Consider the following 25,458-nt stretch of genomic DNA (forward strand, 5'->3'; position numbering starts at 1 on the left):
GAACCGCTGCCACGGCGGTGTTCTTCGTTTTTCCGATGACATCGTCGACGAACGGAGAAGAAGGAAGGTGGGAGGAGGTTGCTATGGTGGCCAGGAACGATCACGCAGAAGAATCGGACTGGAATCACACGATTTGGTCGTGTTTTTACTCGCCGGAAAATTCCCGCCGGCTTCGGGTTTCTGGGCTGCTGGGTTCGTGTTCTTCGCGACCCGGATTCGACCCGGTTTGCAACCCGGTTTCGACCCGGGTTTGATCCTAAAAACCCTAATCTGAAATCCTGAAACATGTTTCTGATATATTATTTATTTATTATATTTTTAAAAATCAGAAAATCAGTTTTAATAATTCTAATAATTAATTAAAAATCAGTTTTAAATTCTTAGAATTATTTTCTGAATTATCTTATTAATTTATAAATTCGAATTTAATTAATTATTTAATTATTTATCTAATTATTTATTAGTTATCTAATTAATTAATATTTAGGTAATTAATTAATAATTAGGTAATTAATTAATAAATAAGGATTAAATAATATGATTAATAATAGGATAATTAGTTAATATTACGTGTAACTCGTATTTATGCGAGTAGTGATTCAATAATTAGAATTATTATTCGAGCGATAATTATTCGAAGAATGTCGTAATAATTGTTCGTATCGTATAATTAAATACAGATAATTAATTGATTAACGAATCGTATAATTTATAATAATAATATAATGGTTCAATATTTATGTGAGGATCGCTAATAGTTCGTATTTATACGAGTAATTAATCGTTGAGTTAGATTATAATTCGAGTAATAAGTAATTATTCGATAAATAGCGTATCAGTTAATTGAGTCGATTGATTATTTGTGAATAATCGATCTGATCGAGTGAGTATTAATAATTTGTAAATAATTGTAATAAATAGTAATTAATCTTAATAATTAGGGCTTAATTATTTTAAAATACAATAATTATAAATTAATTATTTAAAAATATAATTAAGGATTATTTATTTATAATTAATTATTTATAATTAATTATTAATTAATTAAATCTTGTTTAATTCATAATAATTAAACCGTTAGTCCGATTTGAGCGAAACGAGGACCCCTAGACTCAGAAAAATGAAACGAATCCAATAAAAATAATTGTAAGTTATAATTTCTTCCAGAAGAGAGTGGTCTTGCGATAATTAATTATTCATAGGCCCTATTAGGGGTAGAATCGAGTCAAATAAATTCCGAAAAATTGTAATAAAATCATATAGGGTTAGTTATTATAAATATGAGTCTAGTATCGATTCTAAAAATAATTATAAGTCTAAAAATTAATTATGTGCTTTATGTACTATGTGCTTTACGTGGTTATGTGAACCTTACGTGCTATATAATTATATGCGTATATATGCGAGTCAGATGGAAACGCATGGGTAGACTGATGAGTTTACGTAGTATCAATTCGAGATATACGTATATAGTAAGTTATCTAAATGACTATCTTTCTATGATTGGTTCAGTGTCAGCAAGGCAGAGCAAGCTAGAGACCGAAGGTGCTGAGTTGAACCAGGTTAAGTATGCGCAAGGCAAGTTTTCCCCTATTCTAAATTCAGAATAGTGAATTATATCTCATTTTCCCATATCAGTTATCTTTGATAATTTTGTTCATATACACTGTTACAAAATTATTGAATCTTGTTTCCATTTCATTTCGATTCTTAATATCTCCCAATTTATTGAATCCTCTATTCATATTCCAATATTCTTACCCTTGTTACATATATTATGATATATCCTGATGTTGGGATACATCAAAAGTATTCCGATTATTCCGGATGCTAAGCTTTGGACTGGATGGTTACGATGCGGACTGGGTTTTACCCAGACCTTTAATTAATAGGCCATGGTTGCCTGAGTACTCCTTATATTGGTTGGGTCTATGCAGTTGGGTATAGATCTGCACTGTATCTTGACTGATCAGCAGGTTCCAGTGCATATGTTGGTTCTTGTTTCCAGTCTTGTTCATTTGGCACTCGCCAGTGTTGGCAAATTATTATCCTATACAGATACAGATGGTTGTTCAAACCAGCAGCTTATTGGTTCACTTATTTCTTTCCAAGGAAGAGCCAAAGAAGGTAGAAGAAGTTTTGTTAGATCCTGATTGGATTTTAGCTATACAGGAGGAGCTAAACCAATTTGAAAGGAATAATGTATGGAAGCTGGTGCCTAAGCCTAAAGGAAAGAATCCAATAGATACCAAATTGGTATTCAGAATTAAGATGGATGAAAATGGCATAGTAGTCAGGAACAAAGCTAGATTGGTTGCTAAGGGCTATTATCAACAAGATGGTATAAATTTTGATGAAATATTTGCTCCTGTTGCAAGACTTGAAGCCATCAGAATCTTCTTAGCCTATGCAGCCCATGCCAATTTCAAAGTCTATCAAATGGATGTCAAAAGTGCCTTTCTAAATGGAGATTTGGAGGAAGAAGTCTATGTCAGTCAACCTCCTATTTTTGAAGATCCAAATTTTCCAGATCATGTCTATTATCTTTTGAAAGCACTTTATGGACTGAAGCAAGCACCTAGAGCCTGGTATGACACTTTATCAAAGTTCCATTTGGAAAATCACTTCACAAGAGGTACTGTAGATAAAACTTTATTTTTTAGAAATATTAATGGTTCTAGTATACTTGTTCAAATTTATGTAGATGATATTATTTTTGGCTCTACAGATGAGAAACTTTGTAAAAAGTTTGCCAAACTGATGCAAAATAAGTATGAAATGAGTATGATGGGAGAACTGATTTCTTTCTTGGTTTACATGTTAAGCAAGTCAGTGATGGAATATTCATTAGTCAAACTAAATACATTTTTGATCTTTTAAAGAAGTTTGATCTAGTGGATTGCACATCTGCAAAAACTCCCATGGCCACTGCAACTAAGCTTGAATTAAACACTATTAAAAAGTCTGTGGATATTTCAAGTTATAGAGGCATGGTTGGCTCACTTTTGTACTTAATAGCTAGTAGGCTAGATTTAATGTTTGTTACATATTTATGTGCTAGATTTCAGGCTGATCCTAGAGAATCTCACTTAATAGCTATTAAGAGAATTTTCAGATATCTCAAGGGAACACCAAAACTTGGCATTTGGTACCCTAGAGATTCTGGTTTTGATCTAACTGGTTATTCAGATGCAGATTATGCAGGTTGTAGAATTGATAGAAAAAGTACAACAGGAACCTATCAATTTCTAGGAAACAAGCTTGTGTCCTGGTTCAGTAAAAAGCAAAATTCAGTTTCTACTTCTACAGCTGAAGCTGAATATATTACTGCTGGTAGTTGTTGTGCACAGATTTTATGGATGAAGAATCAATTGCTAGACTATGGTTTGCAAGTTGAGAGGATTCCTATTTTTTGTGATAACACAAGTGCAATTGCCATCACTGAAAATCCAGTACAACATTCAAGGACAAAGCACATAGATATCAAGTACCACTTCATAAGGGAACATGTAATGAATGGTACCGTGGAACTATATTTTGTTCCAAGTGAGAAGCAGCTTGCAGATATCTTTACCAAGCCACTGGATGAATCCACCTTCTCAAGGTTGGTAAGTGAGTTATGTATGCTTAATTACTCTTAAATCTATATGAGTTAATTTTCAAGTTGAAATGCAGCCAGAAATTTAATTGATTTTTCAGTCTTGGATGAAATTTTGGCTAAGTCAAAATTTACATCTCGACAAATGATCTTTATCCATCGAGTTTGATCATCCGTCGGTATATTATTTGCTAATAAAAATCAATTATTTTTCTGGAATATTTTATGTCTCGACGGATAACTGTTTATCCTCATCCGTCGAATTGTCTTAATCTCAGCCGTTAATTCCCTGTACAATATCCATCAAGTATACTTACAGTTTGTAAGCATAACACGACGGATAATGGGTGCAATTTTTACAGTTTATTTTTAAACGGCTATTTTAGGCAATTTCTATTGGTTACTTTATTTTACTTTATTATTTTTATCAGTTATTTTTGAGATAGTATAAAAGCTTATATTATTTCAATCGCTTTTCTTATATCATTCTCAATTCAACTGCTCTAATTTCATTCTCTCTCAAAGCACTTACTCTCTTTCTCTTCAAGCTCTTATTCTTTAACAATGGCACCTGTTGTAAAGATTATGTCTCAAACTGGGTACATTTATGAGAAGAACAATTTCACTGCACTAGTGAACAAGGGTATTCAGCAATCTGGTGACTATCACAAGATGATGGACTTTGTGAAGAATTGCAAGCTCAATTATGCCATGCTGGAATCACCCACGATCTTCTGTGAAGTTGTTGAAGAGATGTGGACCACTGCTACCTACAACTCTACAGATAAGACCATCATACTAACCATTAAAGGTAAAGAATTATGTATCAATAGTGATGTGATAAAAGCATGTTTCAAAATTCCTGATGATAATGTGACCTCACCACACACTGACACTGATATAATCAATATGCTTCATTTCATGAACTATGCACTTCCTACTTCTAAACTGAGTGACATTAGGAGAATGGGTCTTAGAAAAGAATGGAGTTTCATGTGTGATGTAGTTACAAGGGTTTTCTCAGGAAAGATCAGTAATGGTGATTCAGTGAATATTTCCATGCTTAACATGCTCTACATGCTAGTTACAGATAAGTATTTTAACTTTAGTGACCTTGTTTCATTTGAGTTAGGTTTTAAACTGGGAGAGTTAAATAAAAGAGGTAAGAATGTGTATTATGCTAGATTACTTATGATGTTAGCTAACCACCTTTGTGAAGAGATTGTGCTTGAGAACCCTAACAACAAATTAGATTGTTGGGTTCAAGAGAGAAGGCTCATTGCAGATTTGAACAGGGCCAATCATCACAAGGATGTGCCATTGTTCTATTTTCCTGTAATGCAAGCACCTCAGGTAAGTGAGGTAAGTTCATCTATCCCTACAACTATTCCAACCTCAACAATTTCTTTGAGTTCTAGTGTGGCTATGGCAACTGTGTCAATGACCAAATAGTTGCCTACCCAAGCTACCAAACCTACAATTATTTCAAAATCCAAATCAAAGAAAACCCCCTCTGGTATCTCTTAAAAGATGCCAGTTGCAAAATCCACTAAAGCCAAAGAGGGGAGTTTGAAGGAGGGTAAATTAGGTGAGGGAAGGGGTGAACATAAAAGAAACCCCAAGAATAAGGTTGGAGAGTTGAGTGGATCCCAGTCTAGCCATACTGCAGTTTCCCAACAAACTGCAGTGCTTAAAAATGACAAAAGCTCATTTCTAGCTGCATCCTCCGAAAAGGATGTAGTTATTGAACAAAGCTCTCAACTTAGAGCACATGCCAAGAGGGTTAAGGACACAAGCTCACCCCAAACTTATGCCAGAAAGAAGAAATCTAAAACCTTTGGGGATGCACAGGGTACACACACAGTGCAAACTGGTACAACAGACACAGTCATTACACCTTCACAAATTCAGTTTGATGTGGCTCCAATAAATGGGGAGTCACAACCAAAATCTCTAGTTATAGAAGCAGCTCAAACACCTAGCTCACCAACAAATTCTCTGGATGTGGATATGATAAACACATCAATTCCTGATTCCCCTTCTTTAACTCTGTTGGGGAAGCCAAAATCTAGTGTAAGTGAGCATCATCTTTTAGATGATTTATTGGCTCACTTGCCAATTCTTTCAGGAACTGTTGTATCATCTGTGCCCAAAATAACTTCAATCAGCACAGAGTCAACAATAGTTTCTATTCCCAGCTCATTCATTTCTACTCTCTCGACGGATATTGCTCATCCGTCGAGTAGTGATTTTATCCCGACGGATAAGCTTGACAGCAGTTATCCGTCGGATACCAAAACCACTCACTCGATGGATATAACTCATTCATCGAGTATCTCTGCACAGCTTCAAACTTCATTTATTTCAAGTGCAGAAGATTTAGTGGTTGTGCAGTCACTCTTAGGATTGAGAGAGAAGAGTGTTTTGAGTGAGAGTCTGGGTTGCTCCCAAGAAAAAAGAGAGGAAATGAGTGAAACTATGCAGTCCATTTCTTCAGGATTGATAAAAGAGAGTGAGAGGAGTCCCACCTTAGTAGGTGAAGGTGAGGGTGTGAGGGTGGGGAGCCAGGGTGAGACCCTGATGCAACAAAAGAGAGAAAATGAGAGAAATACAGGTACTGGAGCTATAAGAATGGATGTCATTGCTAGTGAGTCAATGAATGTCCACTATCTCAGCATCCTAAAGCTGATACAGATTCCACTTCCCTTGATGCTGAGGCATTTACTCACCCTGTTCCAGCTTATCAACTTCTAGCTGAACAGGGCAATGACAATGCAGAAAGGATGCTGAATTTGGTGCATACCACACAGTCTATGATGAGAGCTAAGGATGCCATCACAGCTTTGCCTTCTACAGCTGGTGATGTTGACTATGAGACTGGTGGTTCAATTAATTTCTTTGGAGATGGGAGTAGGGATAGTGAAGATGAAGCAATGGACATAGGGGGAGAAGTAGGCTCAAGTTCAAGATCAGGTATGCCTTCATGGGCTTTCTCAAAGCACTGTGATGAGCATTACTTCAAGACAACCCTGATCCAGCTAATTAATCAGACAAATACTGCTCTTCAAACCACTACTAATGCCAGCACCAAGAAGCTCCTTCAGGCACATCTAGCCTCCCTGCAACTTCAACAAATCCAGGGCTTCCAGCATGCTAGGGATGTAAACACCGTGAAGGGTGATATTGAGGAGATGAAGAAGGCCATTTCAGATAAGATAGATTCTAAACTTCCAGAAGCTACAATGCTTGACGTCAAGAGGCAATTAAGGAAAAATTCTGATTTGTCAACCAGGATAGATGCCTTGGACACAAGAATGTCAGCCATGGAAGCATCTTTAACTGCCATTCATCTTCATCAAGCCCAACAGACAAATTTACTGCAAAAAATGGTGGCTGCTCAAACTCCCTCCTCACCTCAACTTGATGATAACAAAAAGGGGGATAAAGGACCAAGTGAGGGGGGGAGACCTAGTGAGGGGGAGAGGCTTCAAATTCAAATCAGTAAAGTAATTGTGCCTTCAATTACTGTCTCAAAGCCATCAGTTACAGATAGTATAGATCTGATCAATGCAGCAGCAGCCAACATAAGAGCAACTGATAAGGAGAAGTTGAGTTTAGTCAACTGGGAGAAGATTGATGAGGAAATACAGAAGAAGTTTGAACTTGTCAAGGAGCCAGTTAAGTCAGCCATCCATCACTCTCAAGTCAAATAAATTAGTGTGAATGAGATGAGCATGAACTATCTGGAAAGAGGACAGCCTTCCTGCATCAAATCTCCAAAGGCTGAAATAATTCTTAAACCAAGGGTGAACTACTCAAAATCATCATTGAAGAACCCCTTGGATACTGTGTATAAGAAACCCAAGCCTGATGAAAAGAAGCTTCTGTCAAGATCAATTGCTTTCTACAAAGATCCAGCTGATTTAGCTTCTAAAAGGAGAATTGCCAAGATTTTCAGGAATGGGAAAGAAATTTGTGTGGTGGCTGGACATCCTTAATTTGCTCAAGCAAAGAGAGAAGAAAATGCTAGATTGAAGCAGGAAAAGAAGCAAGCTACTCTAGATGCTAAAAAGGCTAAACAGAAGAAAGAGCAAATTGCTATCTTAGCTAAGCTACATGCTGTAAATTCATCACAATAAATTCCTGTTCAGCCATCTGAAATTACTGAATCAAAGAAGCAAGTTGAGCAACATAAGAACTCTCCAAGAATCAAGGAATTGGCTAAAAGAACTAAAAGAAAACTGGATATTGTTGACAAGGAATTGAAAGATCAATTTCCTAAGGAATCCACACCATCTACAACTCAAGCATCAAAGCCCTCTGTGGTTTTTGAAGATATCAGGGTGGTGGATCCCTACAGGAATATTCATGGTGAACCTATTGTGCCCAAGGATGAGCCAATAGAATGGGAGAACATACCAATTCCTGACTTCAATCTACCAATCCTTAGCAAGCCAAGAAGAACAAAGTCAAGAGCAGTCAAGAAAGTGAAGCTGTCACCTCTCAAATATAAATCTGTAGTCAAAGCTCAGTCCAAAGTCAATAGAGGAGATTACATGTACTTGTGTGACATCAAAGAATTTTCTGATCTAAACCTATATCTAGATGAACTAGATGAAGTGAGAGGAATTGATGCATACAGAAACCTACCTGAAAGGTTAGTGTTCAAGTACAAAGGAGGAAAGGAGATTCAGTGGCCACTTCACAGGATCCTTCAAGAAAGCCAAGATGTACTGATAAAAGTTTATTCATCCTTCAACAAGAACTTTGGGTTCAACATTACTGCAAGAAGATTGGTACTGAAGAAGATTGAAGAGATAAGGAGTGTTAGAGCTAAAGATGTACTTCCAAAGACTCTAATTATCCCTTACACAGGGAGAAGAGTGCATCTAAGACCCTACTGGCTGATGGAGTTTATGGATGACAAAGGTGTGAAAAGATTTTTCAGATTAGAAGACCAATTGAGCATCTCCAGCAATGAGACTCTTTTGGAAATGCAGGGAAAGCTAAATCTCTCAGAATCTGATGAACTGGAATTCCACAGGCAGCTCCAAAATCCGATTGGAGAAAATAACAGAAAGCTTGGAAAGAGATCTAGACCTTTAAGGAACTAGACAAATCTGCTCAGGCTAGAGGAGCATTTTGAAAATGACTGTGAGCAAAACTTTGTACATTTTGTTATTTGAAGCACTTTTCAGTAATATCTACTTTCTTTTTAAAGTTGTATTTTTAGGGTGTTTTGTTATCATCAAGTATCTCTTAATTTATGGCTACAATTCCAGTAGACATAAATTGGGGAAGATTGTTGTGTATATGTTGTGTACTTGATGATTTCATGAACAAAACACCTTGGTAGATTTTACTTAGTGAAATTATGTAGCACTCGATGGATAAGATTTATAGTCCCGACGGATGACTCAATATAGTCCCGACGGATGATGACTTATTATCCATCGAGTGAGTAGCTTATGTAACAATAAGTCTGTAGCACATTTCTGCATACACCATTGTATAGATTTTTTAAGTAGTATTCAAGTCAGGCTGACTTTAACTAGATATGCAGAATAGGTTGATTAATTGTACATAGATGATGTCTTGTAATTCTGCATAAATGAAATGAAGTCAAGTGCCAGATTGCTACCCGACGGATAAACTACAATGAAATCGACGGATGATCAACTAGACAACCCGACGGATGATCAATAACCCAACGGATGATCATGAACTCGACGGATACAGAATTCAAATATCTATTGACAGTGACAACATAGTCACATGCGTCGAGTGGATGCAAATGGAATGTGGTAGCCTATTCAACTGGGTTTTCGAGAACAAAGAAGCATTACCATTTCCATGCTATTATGAAGATATTCAAAGATGCTGGAATAGAGTAATGAAGTAGCATTGTAATAGACTAGATAGTTTTTATTTTATTATCCTGTCTCATTACTTTATAATCTTGGTGATATATAAACCAAGAAGTAGCAACTAAGAAACTATCGAACTAAGCAACAAAGCAGAGAAACATTTGTAAGCAGAATTATTAGCATTTCTCTGTACTCTTAGTTGTTCAATTGTTGTAAGCAGCTGTGAGCATTTTGCACACAGGGTTCTCTTGATATATAATATATATCTCTGGTGGAAACATTCAAATCCACCAGAAAATTTTAAAGACTCTTCTTTTTAATTACTTGTGATTTGATTCATTTAAGTAACTATTCCGCATTGTGCTAATCAATTCACACTTATATATATTCGAGTTAGAACATTTTTATTTCAAGAAAAAGTTTCAAGAATTCCATTCAACCCCCCTTCTATAATTCTTGTCATATTGTTAAGGGACTAACACAAACATATACAACATCGCCACCGACTGACTCCCTTTTTAGCGTACATTAACGAAATGATACAACCTCTCTATTTTCATACTCAAAAAATTCATATTCAATAGAAAGTAATCAAATCTTAATTTCAAATTATAGTCTAGTGATAAAGCTTACTTCAAATTTGAAAAAAACCCTGTATTTGGGCTAATTAATTAAGTAAATTTGTGTATGTACGATTGAGTTTTCCGTGTATATATGAGTGTTTATATATCTTTAACAAAGTATAAAAGAATGTTATGAGCGTGAATTTCGGTGCCAGATTAGAAAAGGAGGCAGAGATGGAAAAATGTGACCAACGTTAGAGTTATGGTGGTTGCAGGTATGGATTTGGTGTACGCATTTATTGAATGGGAATTCTCCTCGACAAAAGGGCACTCAGCCCGACAAGTGATAATTTGGACAACAGGTATATAAAATAATATTATTTAGGGCATTTTCTCTATAATTTACATGTAATTCGATTTGTAAGTAATTATTTGATATTATGTAATATATTATTTACTCGACATGGTTTACATGTACTTAAAGCTTAGTTGATGATGAATAATAAATTTTGTCATTCCATCATACTAATTAACATGATACGAAAATATGTCATATTATTAAAATTCGGATACCACGAAATCATGTTATATTTGTAAGTTTTTGAACATCATTAATTTGTTAATAACATTTTATTAGTTTTTATGTGATATATTATTTAAAATAAAATAATCAAGATTAGCTATTAATGGGTAGAGAATTAAATATGTTATAATAATGAAGGTATTAATACGAAATAAATAGGATGAGAGTTAAAATGTCATTTTTATATCTTAGGGGGTATAACAGTTATTTTACTTGATTAAATTATCTCATTGAAACCCCCATTTGCTCTATTATACTCCCTCCGTTTCAATATAACTGTCCACTTTCAAAAAAATTACGCATATTAAGAAATTATAACATTGTTAAAAAAGTTATATTAGTTATCATATTTATTGTATTGACTACATTAACTACACCATTATTTATGGTAAGGAGTTAGCCTTGGAAATAGAAACTAGTGATATAATAATTGTGTGTGGTGTAGAATTCATCTTGAAAATATAAACTAAATTTTATATCTTGCATAGCGACATTGAAAATGTAAGTGGACAATTATTTTGAAACAAATTTTTTCTTCAAAAGTGGACAGTTATTTTGAAACGGAGGGAGTATATATAATAGATGATAAGGTTCAGCTGGAGAAATACTACTAAATAATAAGTTCAGTTGCTAAGACAGAGATGTATCATCGTTATCCCATATAGTGCGAGACTGTAAGTTTGTAACTCTACTCTATAAAATATAGAGCATTATAATGAATAATCAACACACAAGGTGTTGAGTTTACTCCTATGTTCATTTATTTTATGGTATCAGATCTCAGATCTTGTTGAAGATCACATTAATCTTATTATATATACTTTTTCCACCCTCTCTTGTCATTCTTATGGCATCTTCTAACAACACCCTCCCTTCCTTTTCCCCATCGTCTATTACAACTTTGATTTCGATCAAACTTACTGCATCCAACTATCTACTTTGGCATTCTCAGTTTGTTCCTCTCTTGCGAAGCCAAAAGCTTATGGGTTATATCGATGGAACTATTCCATGACCGGCCTCTCTTATTTCCAATGGAGGGAGTGATGCTACCGCAGGTTCAATTCCAAACCTAGCGTTTGACAAATGGCTTACAACAGATCAAGTGTTATTGAGTTGGATTAATGCTTACGGAGAAGTTCTTGTTGAAGTTGTCGGTCTTTCCTCGTCAAAAGATGTTTGGGAAAAGCTCAAAAATACTTTTTCACAGAGATCAAAGGCCCGGGAATATCAATTGAAGCAAGAATTACAAAATTGCAGGCAATGACAGGGAGAATTTATTCATGATTATCTTCGTCGTTTTACGAATCTCTGACTCATTGGGTGTTATTGGTCAACCAATCTCGGATGAAGATAAGGTTATCTGTGTTCTAATGGCCTGCTTCCAGCATATGATGCCTTTGTTACTTCAGTATTTGCTCGTCCACCTGTTCCTCCATATGATGAATTAGTACCTAATCTTCATGGCCAGGACATTCGTATGAATTCTCATCATAATTTTGATACTGCTTTTTTTGCAAAGAAAAACAAATTTAATTTTGCAGGGTAACAAAAGCAAGGAGAATCATTCAAAGGCTCGTACAAGAAGGGTTATACCAAATCTAATTTTGGTTCATCGCACCCCTCATTTCCGTCATGATTCAGTGATCCATCTTCTTGCCAAGTTTTTGGAAAACGTGGGCACACTACAATTAAGTGTTGGCGTCAGTTTGATAATAGCTACCAAGATGCCAAAACTCCGAAAAAATTCTCTGCTCTCACTATCGCATATGTTAATGATCCAGAATGGTACCCAGATTCAGAAGCCGCATCTTATATGACAAATTCTGAAGGTAATTTCAGTTCCATGACTCCCTTATAATGGGGATAACACAGTTCAAACTGCTAATGGTTATACTTTATATATTTCTCATATTGGTGACATTAAATTTGGCAAACTTCATCTCAAAAATACGCTATTAGTTCCTTTGATAACCAAAAATCTTATTTCCATTAGCAAGCTAACTAATGATATGGATTGTCATTGTGATTTCTCATCATCTGAATTTCTTGTTAAGGATCGAAAAACGGGAAAGATACTTGGGAACGGAAGTAGGCGTGATGGACCATATATGTTTGACCATTTATTTGATCCAGGAGACATAAATTTAAATTCATCGTCAATTGCTTTGGTAGCTTCTTTATAGTAAGAAGGATCTCATGAACGGTGGCACACACGATTGGGGCATCCCTCAAATCGTGTTCTTTCATTGTTAAATAAACAGAGTTTTATTTTATTTAATTTGAAGTTTGGTCTAGTTTATTCTAGTTGCCAATTTGGCAAACAATGTATGTTGCCTTTTTCTTTGGATAATAAAATTGCTCCTGGATTATTTAATTTAGTTCATGTCGATGTATGGGGAACTGCTCTTATTTCGTCACCCCAATACTTTCGTTATTATCTGGTTTTTGTCTATGATCATTCACGTTATACTTGGCTTTATCCTATGAAAAACAAATCACAAGTAATGGAAAATTTTCATAAGTTTCGCATGATGATTCTTAATATTTTTGGAAATGTTATTAAAGCGTTTCACTGTGATGAAGGTGGAGAGTTTACTAAATGTGCATTTCAATATTACCTCGATAATAATGGGATTATTCATCAATATTCCTGCCCGCATAAACCCCAACAAAATGGCCGCGCTGAACGAAAGCACTGGCATATTACCGAGACGGGTCTTCATTATTATATCTCTGTAAAGCTCCTATATTTTTGTGGGTCGAAGATTTTCACACAACGGTTTGACTTGATCAATAGGATACCTTCTAAGGTTATTGGAATTATCTCTCCATATGAAAAGCTTTATGGCACAACACCAACTTATTCATCACTTCGTACATTTGGGTGTCGTTATCCGAATTTGGCTGATTATCAGAAGACTAAGTTTGATCCAAAATCTATACCATGTGTTTTTATTGGCTATAGTCAATATTACAAAGGTTTTCGCTGTTATCACCCATCTACACGAAGAGTATATATCTCCCGTCATTTATTATTTGATGAATCATTGAGTATAAACTGCTTCAAGTGGTATTTTTTGCACGGTTTAACTAAATTATTAGGGTCCGTACACTTTATTTCTAATAAAACATGTGCAAGCTAGAATTTTAAAAATTACATAAATTCTAGATGATAGTATAATGGGCATTCACCTGCTCTTTAAATTTACGAGACGATTTATTTTTGGATGCCAACATGTTTAAATTATCCATAGTCAAATGAAGATATTTTTATACCCTCCTTCCACGCCCGTGTAAGAGGCGTATCTGCATTCAACTAATAAAGACTAAACATGTATTAACATTTTCACATAAACACATGGATCTCCGTACCACCCCATACCCATAGTTAAGGGTGATCATCAAAACGCACAAATCAAAAAAACCATTCAAATCGTCCCACACCGCACCGCAAAATACGGTTTTTTATTTTTTGTGATGCGACTGCAGTTTGAATTTTAAAAAACCGCGTGGTACAGTGCAGTTTACAGTTTAACATTTTAACATTACGATTTAAACCGCACCGCACTGCAATTTATAATATATAAAATATTTATATCTATACTTATATTTATATTATAAATAAATTTTTTTGTTTAATATAATTCAGGTTTGAATGATGATCACTTTCATCTATTAGGTTACATATTTAAGTTTAAAGTATTAGTATCCAAGTCCAGGTCTAATCTATTTAAGTCTGGGTCTATTACTAGTATTAGTCAGTTTAATTATGGGTAAGATGGTTATTAGTGTCATTGTTGATCTTAGCTCTTGAAGTTGTGTCTCTCCTGAGTTCAGTTCATTTTCCGAAAGTCATTATATTGTTCCTGCAAATTCTTGTAATGAGCTAGTTAATAATATAAGCTTTGATGATTAAAAACATGTTAACTTAAATATCACAAATCACCGACATGTATTTATTTTTAATTAAAGACATTATTTTTGGCCACCATATTGGCTAAAATTTTATAATATTTCTATGTAATTAGATTTTTTTTTAAAATATGTAAATAGCACACACCGCACACACCGCACCGTATTTTCATAATACAGTTTATGCGGTTTTTAAGTAGCGTGACACGGTTTGAAAATTTGACCAAACCGCATTTGAGGGTTGATTTGTGGTTTGAGTAAAAAATCACAGCGCTCGCACCACGATCACCCCTACCCATAGTAGTCTACCAAATTTTACAATCTACTAAATTTTTAGTATCTCTCTATTTCCAAATCTAAATTTCAATTTTTTTTTAAATTAATCAAAAAACCCAATCTTCCCTCTTCCCTTTCAAATATACTGGCACACCTTCACCATCTTGATATAGATACACACGCTATATTGAGAAGTATCAGATCGAAATACTTGATTGTGTGAGGCGTATGAAGTAAATATGATAGTATACCACGTGCAGTAATTTGGAGATGATTAGAGCCTCAAGAGGTTCTACCTGATTATATAGGTGTTATTTATTCAGCGGTAAGGACTGTGTTCGGACGTTATTAGGAGATACTCATTATTTTCCAGTTGAGGTGGGCATTCTTTAGGACTCGGTATTAAACCCCTTGATTTTTATTGTTATTTTGGATGTGATTACTCGTACCATTCAAGCTCCTGTTCCTTGGTGTATGCTGTTCACTGATGATATTGTGTTAATCGCGGAATCTAAGGCTGAGATTAATACAAACTTAGAACGATGCCGTGCATCATTGGAGGCTAAAATATTGCGTTTGAGCCGTTCTAAGACTGAGTACCTTTGAACTAATTTCAATGAGGAGAATCAAGAGAAGGGTGCTGTCATTTGTATTTCAGATGACCGTGTTTCACAAACTGATAGTTTCAAGTATTTAGGCTCTATCGTAAATAGCAATGGTGATACTCCAGCCGATGTTACGCAACTCGTATTAAGGCATATTGGATTAGATTGAAGGCTACTACATGAGTGTAATGTGATAAGAGTGTACATTTAAATTTGAAGGATAAATTTTATAGACTGACAATTATACTGACTTTGTTGTATGGTTCCGAGTGTTGGCCATTGAGTAAAGACGAAGAACGTATATTGGAAACTGCAGAAATGCATATGTTGCGATGAAATTTTGGTTGCATAATGGCAGATTATATTCCAAATAATACTTTAATAAGAATTTTGGGTGTTGAATCTATTTCCATGAAAATAATGGTGGGACGTTTACGTTGGTATGGGCATGTTAGACGCAGACGTACTTCCACCTCAGTTAGACTGGTTGAAAATATTTTGAAGAGAAACAGAGGTAAACTGCGTAGAACGTGGCATGATTAATTGAATTTGGATATGGAGGCCTTAAATCTCACGGGTGACATGACATTAGATAGGATTGATTAGAGATGACATATTAGAATAGTTGAGGCTGAATCTCGTGACTTGCACCGGATTCGGTTGTAAAGTTTCATGTACACGTATGTGGTAAATGGTTTTCTTTGTAAGTTGCAAGTGTAAAGTTTAGATTTCGATAGACACTGGTGTGGTTGTTCACATGTAAGTCTCATGTGAAGTATGTCATGACCTCAGTTATCGCACATATACACATTTATCTTCCCTTTCACTAAGTCGGGGTTATTCACGAAAACAGGTTCCCTATTTTCCAAAATAACAATATGGCTACGAAAATTTTACCTTGTTCAGACCCCGCTCTAAACGGGACCCCGCTCTAAACAAACTACACTGAGTATATTTGGTTTGATTTACCCTTGACCTAAACATATAACACTAATTCCTGAGTAGAAAACGGAAAGAGAAGTTTTCATCATATGCACCAGTACTAGTGGCGTAACTACTAATACACCTCACTTAAGGCGCGACTTTATATAGAATAAGAGGATAATGTGATTATAAGCCGGGGTACTAGATGAATAAGCGTAATATAATGATACACACTTGTCTCATACACATCCTCTAGGTATTTGATCACTGCTACCGCTCACAGATATTTCTCTTGTTCAGTCAAATAATGAGCATTAAATGCTTTTACTCTTTTATTTTTAGATATTTCTTAGTATATTTTACCGATCGAATCGACATTTCACTACTTAATATAATTTTTGACGATTTTTAACCGTTTCTTATAAAAAAAACATATTCAATATTGGATCAAAAATCTTTTAATTCATTTTTTTATAATAAAGTCTATTAATTACGGCACAATCTATCAATTAATCACCAACTTTGGGGAATAGAATTTAAAGTGATATGTATAAATACATTGGCTCCGGAAACACACCACCACCTAATACCTATCGCTCTCAAAAGCTCTCAAAAAATTCAAACACCTTCCTCCAAGAATGGAAAATAATAAGTTCTTTGTTTTGTTTAACCCCAAGGCCAAAATCACCACCTCCCCCCACCCGCCATGCCATTAAAACCTTACCGAGATGAAATCTTCAATACAACCTTCCGTCCAACCTAAGAAAAAAATAGGCGCCAACAAACGATCCCAGATGGGGATTACGAAAACCAAATCATAGACTATACATTACTGATTTTAGACACACACACACACAGTTTCTTTACTCTTTGTTCTTCTTCTGTTGATTACTCATTTACTCTGTTTTTCTGTCCTTCATTGCAGATGTAAGTCAAAACTGGTCCAACATCGTCGCAGCTTCTCCGGGTTTTTTGGTGCGTTTCTTAATTTTACATCATTCTTGTTTTCTTTATTTTACAGCATTCTGGTTTTCTTTATTTTGCATCATTCTTGTTTTCTTTATTTTGAAGTTCTTGCGTCTTGCTTTACATTCTTGAAACTCAACTGTAGGAGTAAGTAATTAGTGGGTAAGCGTATATATGTGTAATGTGTGTGAGAATATCGAGTAATCTTTAATCTTTAATTCGTGTATTTGGCTTTTCTCAGCATATATGTGCGTGGAAATATTGAGTAATCTTTAATACTGATGAATATCTGGCTTTAAATGTAATCTGGTTTAGTAGTTTATGTTTATAGTTCAATTGTTATTTTTACTGTGTGTTAAAGACAAGATTGTGTGTTAAAGACAAGATCTTGTTTTTTGACTTCTGGGGTTTAGCCCACTTTTGTGGTTTTAATGATGTGTTACAGTCCGTGGTGAAAGTGGACATTGAACAGTTTGCAAGAACTGTGGCACTTTAGGTTTTAAATTCCTTAGTGAAAGATGATTTGGGGTTGTTTTTTTGCACTTGTTTTGATTAGGTTATCTTAATTTATATTCATTTATTCCATCTTAATTTTATTTGTAAACTCTCATGTGAGGTAACAGATCATACCTCGTGATCGTGTCTTGACTTGTACGAAGCGTCTTCAAACATTAATCTCTCCCAACTCAAGTATAGATGTCTGTGCTGCTATTACTGCAGGTAGCATTTTCCCTTACTACCTTATATATTAAATTTAAATTTTCACTTGAATTCACAACAAAGTTTGTATTTTACAGAAACTTATTATAAATGACCACAAGTTATCTGAATATGAAGTCCATCAAGTGTCATCTCATAATAGTAGTAAGTCTCTACCTCCGCCAATGTCATGTCCTCATTTCTTGTAGATCTTTCTGAGTTTCTGACTAGCCTAAGTTAACAATGTGGCTTTTCAAATTTTTTGATACATTCGTTTCTTTTTAATTTGATTTTGGTTCATTGTTTTAGGTCAAGGTCGCTCATCCGACAGGAATTTGAAAGATTTTCAGATGTGATCATAATAATACAAATGGAAGAACGGTTCCTGTATGAGACCTAGATGCCAAGATGCATTTTTTTTTGTATGTTTTTTCAGTACAAAATTGTGTAATTTGAAGCGCGAACTGTACATTTCTGGTTCCAGGTTTTGTGTGGAACCATATTCAGAGTTTATCAGTTTTGTAGCCTTTGTCAGGCACGCCCAGACATACATTTCACAACTACATTTATCACCATTTCCTTCATTACCTGCACAGAAAATGTCCTATATGTTTGTTATACTATCATTTGTATTACATAGACAACAAATTCGAGTCATGAAAACTTAGAAGAAGATACTATCAACTTAGGAGAAGTACAGATAGAATTTTAGATATTACAATTAAATTTAGTACAAGATTTGCGTTACAACTACTTAGATACACAACTGATAGCTACAATATAGGCCAGTAGTTTAGACCTGGTTTTTGTAAATGTAGTCTGTGGATATTCAGCTGTTAGGATTAAAGATGGCACAGCAGTGTTAACCATCTTAGGAAGGTATAGAGTTTTAAAGAAATGAAGGGGACAGCTTTTAAGAAGTCATTTCCAACAATGTGTCACCATTTAAGTAGAATTGAAGCCATCAGGGCCCGGACTTTTGTTGACTGCTAGACCTTTTACCGCTTTGAACAACTCTTCCGATGTGAAATCGACATCTAGATTGGAAACTTGAACTTCAGTAAGGGTTAGGGAAGGCAGAGTAATGTCTAAAGGGAAAGATGACGAAAGCAATTTTTTTGTTGAGCCCTCGCATGTTGCACCAACAAAAATTCACATTAAGTAATGATTTTTTGAATCTAAAGTTTTACACCAATATACTCATATGCCCATGTGATTTTAAAGTATTTCTTTTTATCTCTGAAGTACTGAAAACGTATCTTTTAAATTTTGGACCGCCCGGTTTGTAAAGGTTTATTTCTGCGGTCCTTCGTTTTTTTTTCCCGATCGAAGATTTAAAAGGTACATTTTCAGTATTTTAGAAAAAAAACACTTTAAAACCACCGGGACAAATGAGTATATTGTACAAATCTCGAAATTCAAAATGCCATTAAGTCTTAAAAATATGTAGTGGAGAGGAGTTTAGCCCACGTATATTGTTGCGCACAGAGCAGATGCTCCTGCTGCAAGTATTCTTACAGTTACTTTGTATTGATATCATTTTTACTTTCTTAGTTCTTCTTACAAGGAAGTTTCGAAGATACTGTTTGATAATGCCATTGCAAAAATGCACGAGCCCAAATATATGATTTTTCGTTTTCAAAAAACACACATAAAAGGAATGAACGGAAAAGAAGGGGGCAGTTAGTTACAGTGGCAACTGACAATTATTCTGCAGACAAGATATACAAGTGAGATAATTTAACAAATATGACATTGTGCTCTGCATATTATGTAGTAATCATGAGCTGCTGAGCTCAATCATTGTGCAGGAGCTGCTAAGTTGCATAAAATCGCCAATAAAATAAAAGATTGCCAGTAAAATAAAGCATGTGAATAGACTTTGTCGTGCACTCTAAGTTTGATGAACATTTGACAGACATACCATCTGTATAAATATATAGATATATCTCATCTACAATCAGTAATCTGTTACCACAATTCTGCATCCAAAATCTAAATAAATTAAATTTCTCTGTCATAATATATATGATGAATCTCTACTCCAATAGTCAAGGCATCGTTTAGCAAGAAGCTTTTGGAAGTGTCATGCAGCTCTGTCAAGTCCATGAATTTTTTATTCACTTTGCAGGTTGTTGCTCTACTGAAAACTCCCCAACCTGCAACAGTTGGCATATAAACTAATATCAGCAACAGACTATAAACATGTTTAATAGAATTGTGTTTACTCAAGTTGGTTGTATATACAAACATAATGAACTATACTTTTGGCTTGAAATGAAAATTACATCACTCACATGCTTTTCCAAAGTTGGTGTTTACATCCGAGACACCAAACTGATCATGCACGACAAGTCCGAACATTGCATACAACTTCTGATGATAATAAGACCTTTTAAGCCATTTATCCAAACGAAACAAGCTACTTGTATCCGCTAGTTCCACGCCAACTGCTAAGTACTTTTTATCCCATCTGGGATGAAGTAGCAGTCTCCTAGACACATTAAAAAGTAAAATTTACACTAACTATCAGAAATCTGTTACAGAACATTAATTACCGCATTGTTAGGAAGAAAAAAGACTTATATAATACCATTTTCTTTCTCCGGCCATGAATGAATTGGAGTAGTAAACTTTGTTCTTCCTCTTGCTAAAGTTGTCAATCTTCCAAATATGAGCTCTCATTATACAATAGTCATTCTTTGGCATTTGAACATTTGACAGACACACTGCCTTGCTAGTCATGTTCTTTATAACAAAAAGTTCTACCCCAAATATGCACGAGTCATTTACCAAGTACCGGCTAGTTGAGGCATTACAAAATTCATGGACTTCTTCTAAATCATAATACAATTAATTTGTTTAAGTACTAAATTATGAAACATATAAGCCAATTTTAAAATTTTCAATTACTAGAATACACAGATTCAGTCGACAAATAAAACCTAAATACAATCATTACCGCCTGACGAATAGTTTGATTCTTGAATAGGAGAACATCTATCGATTTCGCTTGACAGCGTCATCTTGATCCCAATAATATACCGAGTCATAAAACTGAAAGTATGATGAATTTTAAACCAATAAAAGGATCACAACAGAAGAATATTTGTACACACAAACCAATTATAAAATATGTTCTGAAAATATGAAGTTTACCAAAAAGTACAATATAAATTGACCGGTATCGCGAGACACTAGTTTTGACCAAGGGTTGGTGCAGTGGTTCTTAGCTTTTCTAACAGAGGTCAAAGGTCCGACTCATGGTGTGTGCACCAGTTTAACGATAAAAAAACCAGGTATCACCAGAAACCTAAATAGAATCTGATCGAAGAAGGCAAAGGAAGAGGATTTGGGAAGAAGAGATGAACGAATCTTTTATTATAAATCAGAGTCTAACTTCTCATCTAGTATAGAATATAAGCTCAAGTAGTTGTATATGTACCAAATCATATGCACCTGACCTGTTACGTGTATAAATTAGCTAGGGTTTAGGGCTCAGCCATCTAATAATCTACATACCTAGCAAATTCAGAATAGAATTCGAATTTTACAATACCTTTCCCGCTCCTTTTCTGTTTCCATCATTTTATTTTAACTTTTTAAGTTCTTTTAGAAGTATGATATTTTTTTATTTTTATTATTATTATTATTATTATTTTGCCAAAATATTATGCATTTTGTCAAAAAGACTTAATGCAGTTTGGACAAACCCCAAAACTGGGATCAGGTTGACAAACAAATAAACGAGCTAAATGAATAACCGTTTTGTTTCCAGATCGCTTAACATACATAATATAAATATTATTTAAACTGAAAAAGATTACAATAGTTTCCCAAGAAATCCATCATACACTATCTCCAAAATCACTAGCATCACAATTGACCTTCACACAATTAATTCCAGTTGTAATCCAATGTTTAGAAGTGATTGGAGGTACAGATGCCCTCGTAGAACAATCTTCCGTTGTGAAAGGTGAGTTTTTGCAATTTTCACCAACGATTCAGACTCGATGCGAGCTTTCAAGATTCCCTGAAACACCAAATGAATCATTCTCAACGATACAAACCAACAAGTCAAAATATCAAAAACATACGGAGCACTCAAAAAGGAGGACAAACAACCACTCCAAAAGGAGGACAAACAAAAGACCCAAAAAGGTTGGGTACGATAGTAATCCTTATAAAATAAGGATAATTATTGAAAAAAAAATAAAAAACTGATTATTAGATGAGGGAGAAGAACATGGAAGTGATTTTGGGAAAAGGAAGAGGGCTTAATTAATGAAGAAGGAGTAGATCTAAATATTTTTGAGGCGGCTAACTAGGGTTTGGGGGTCGATTCTCATTGAGAGAGTATTGGTGGATGATTTTGATTTTTTATTTTTTCTTTAGTTTTCATAGAAATATCTTTAAAGTATTATAAATGTTTTAGTTATAATATAATTTTAATGAATTAAACTCTTAAAATATATTTTATATGACGCCAGTAAAAATGTCTTTAAACAAAATAACTATAAGTGTTTAAATTAAAACAAATTTGGAAAATAGTTATGCTCATATATACTTTAATTAATATAGTTCGTAAAATACTTTGCTAAATACCAATAAATTTAAATAATCAGATTCTTGGAAAATATATTTGAAATAAGTCGACCTTTAGTTTGTGTTTATATTATATCTTGACCGAATAGTAAAATCTCAACTCTAAAGTCCAAAAAAATTTTAGTATGCGTATAATATTGTCAAATATGTTAACTAAAATTCAATATGTGCATCCTTCTCGCATTCTTGCTTCTTTTGAATGTGGTTCTCCCGTTCTTTTAGCAAATCAAATAGCTGTTTTTTTGCTAATTAATTAGATGTTTAATTGAATCAACTAATGTATATATAAGTAGGTATTCAAAAGCAAAATATAGTATAATATAATATTTTAGTTAGATGTCTAATATGAATACTTTTATAAAATACAGGACTACTAATCATTGCTGAATTTTGCTATCACAATCTATTCGCAAACAGGAGTATGTCATTAGGAACCTATATATAGTCAAGAATGTGATTCTATGAACCTACCTCCAGGAATTCGTACCCGCACATGTAACAAATTTGTTAGTCCAATGAATTTTATAGAGGTTGTCTCACCTTGCTGAATGCTTCCAACCATACTGTTACATCATTATAGTCTTCTATGTAGGAAGAAACATGTTCACTAAATAAGCTACTTTTACCCATACCTTCGTATGGAACCCCTAAATATTTGTAACATCTCAATAGACCTTTTTATCCAACCCATCTAATCATAATTCGTCTTTTTGCATCATACCACGCCTATCATCTACCCCATTTATTACTTATGGATTAGACTTGTAAGTCCAATGGATCTTTAATCATACCCATGGAGATTTTTGGTACAAAATTACCCCATGCATGGTTCCTTGAAGTTATGAAATGTAAAAAAGGAACCTAAATAGCCTTTAAATTGGAGATTCAATCTTCTAATTATCCTACCATTAATGTGTAACTTTCACATTATGTATCCAAAATTACATGATCCAACTCGTAATAAGAAATATGACTTAAAAGTTGTTATGCTTCCGTAGGCGCTTTTTATACTAGCTATTACTATATCTCAAAAAATTTGCTAAAAACTAACATCTAGTACCTTTTAAATGTTCCTCCAACCATTCAGCAACTTTCTGTTGCTAACTAATCTTCATGTATATCGTGAAACTCCCCGAGGTTCCTCAAATATTTCTATCAGCTTACTTCATTCTATAGCTTCTTGTGGAACCTCTTTCAGGGGTCACAATTGATGTAAATACTTATATATATAAGTTGTTTTATCTTAGACAGAGAGAGCTGGAGAATGATATTTTTATTCATCTCAAGGGTCGTTTGGTTCGAGAGGTGGTATGAGTTTAGAATCAGGAATCGGGTTAGGATAGTATGAGGTTGAGATATCATTTATGATATGTGTTTGGTTGAGTGCTGGAATGAATATTTTAAATTTAAAATATTTTTTAAGTTAACGATTTCAATTAATTTAAAAATTATTTTAATTATCATTTTAATAAATTTTAGTTCATTAAATCATTTTTTATCAAACATTTTTTATTAAACACTTCCCCATACCCACCTCTCCCCTTGAGTATCAAAAACTCATACTTTGGGGTATGAGGAATGGGTTTGGAGGAAAAAAATTCTGAACCAAACATCAGGTATGTGGTTGAAATGAACGAAACCAGAATGCCTCCAACCAAATGACCCATAAATAATTCAAGATAAATAAGATTACAAAACAACGTTAATGCTGAAAAACAGGAACTACTAACCACGATTCCTACTACTACTCCGCCTCTATGATTTATTCAAGCTGAACTCCTAAAAACTCTCATGCAGCTGGCGACCAGGTCATTCAGCTACAGACACGACTAAAAACAAAGTACAACACATAAATAAATAATACAAGTTTAGATTAAATATACAACAAACTCCCCCTAATCTAAACTTATCTGAGTAACTCTTTAACTCCCAACAGCTGCATCATCATTTCAAACTTTACGATTAGTAAGGCCTTAGTCAATACATCTGCACGCTCCTTATCAGAACTGATGTGTTTTATGACAATTTCCCTACGATCCACACATTCTCTAATAAAATGATAACGAATATTGACATGTTTGCTTCGACCATGAAAGACCGGGTTTTCGCTAAATCTATAGCAAATTTATTGTCTATGTAAAGCACCACAGAATCAACTCGACTATCAGTTACCCGACCCAACAAATTTTGTAACCAAATGGCTTGACACGCTGCCGCTGTAGCAGCCATAAATTCAGCTTCGCAAGAAGATAATGCCACACACCTTTGTTTCTGAGACACCCAGGTAATCAGACTTTCGTTTAAGTAAAACACCATTCCTCCTGTGCTTTTCCTGTCATCAATGTGACCTGCTAAATCACTATCAGAAAAACTAGTAAGCAAGTTATTACCACTATATTTTTAGTACACTAGACCAAAACCCATTGTTCCTTTCACATATCGAAGGATGCGCTTCACTGCATTTAAGTGCATCACAGTAGGCATTTCCATGTACCTACTCACCACACCAACTGAAAACGCTATGTCTGGTCGGGTATGTACCAGGTAGCGTAAACCTCCAACTAAACTCTTATACTCAGTCGAATTCACAGGCTTGCCTCCCTCGTCCTTGGTGATAGTCTCCTTTGGATCCATATGATACTTTGTTGGATTGCATTCCTACATCCCCGTTTTTTCTAACAATTTTCGAGCATACGAGGTCTGCTTTAACTCAATACAATTCATACCTTGCTGCACTTCAATTCCCAAATAATACGACAGTAAGCCCAAGTCGCTCATTTCAAATCTACTGTTCATCTGATCCTTGAACCTGTCGATGACTGTTACACTTGTTCTAGTGACTAACAAATCATCTACGTAC

The 25,458-nt window shown here is 34.6% G+C and overlaps 2 protein-coding genes and 1 long non-coding RNA gene across 3 annotated transcripts; 1 reads left to right on the forward strand and 2 right to left on the reverse strand.

Moving 5' to 3' along the window:
* Window positions 1-17,018: 17,018 nt before the first annotated feature.
* Window positions 17,019-18,586, forward strand: LOC141705050 (uncharacterized). Its single transcript, XR_012568208.1, has 4 exons — window positions 17,019-17,303; window positions 17,918-18,014; window positions 18,092-18,158; window positions 18,303-18,586. It is a non-coding gene; the product is annotated as an uncharacterized LOC141705050 (long non-coding RNA).
* Window positions 18,587-19,869: 1,283 nt separating this feature from the next.
* LOC141705052 (MATH domain and coiled-coil domain-containing protein At3g58410-like) lies at window positions 19,870-20,825 on the reverse strand. Its single transcript, XM_074508123.1, has 3 exons — window positions 20,587-20,825; window positions 20,291-20,487; window positions 19,870-20,152 (listed from the first exon to the last, which is right to left on the reverse strand). Exons 1-3 carry the CDS (start codon window positions 20,736-20,738, stop codon window positions 19,998-20,000), a joined length of 504 nt encoding a protein of 167 aa, XP_074364224.1. The 5' UTR covers window positions 20,739-20,825; the 3' UTR covers window positions 19,870-19,997.
* Window positions 20,826-24,614: 3,789 nt separating this feature from the next.
* Window positions 24,615-25,232, reverse strand: LOC141705053 (secreted RxLR effector protein 161-like). The gene is made up of 2 exons (XM_074508124.1): window positions 25,006-25,232; window positions 24,615-24,957 (listed from the first exon to the last, which is right to left on the reverse strand). The coding sequence occupies exons 1-2, from the start codon at window positions 25,230-25,232 to the stop codon at window positions 24,615-24,617; spliced, it is 570 nt and encodes a 189-aa protein (XP_074364225.1).
* Window positions 25,233-25,458: the final 226 nt, after the last annotated feature.

The sequence above is a fragment of the Apium graveolens genome, unplaced genomic scaffold (genome assembly GCF_009905375.1).
Source record: "Apium graveolens cultivar Ventura unplaced genomic scaffold, ASM990537v1 ctg8482, whole genome shotgun sequence".
Classification (NCBI taxonomy): Eukaryota; Viridiplantae; Streptophyta; class Magnoliopsida; order Apiales; family Apiaceae; genus Apium; species Apium graveolens.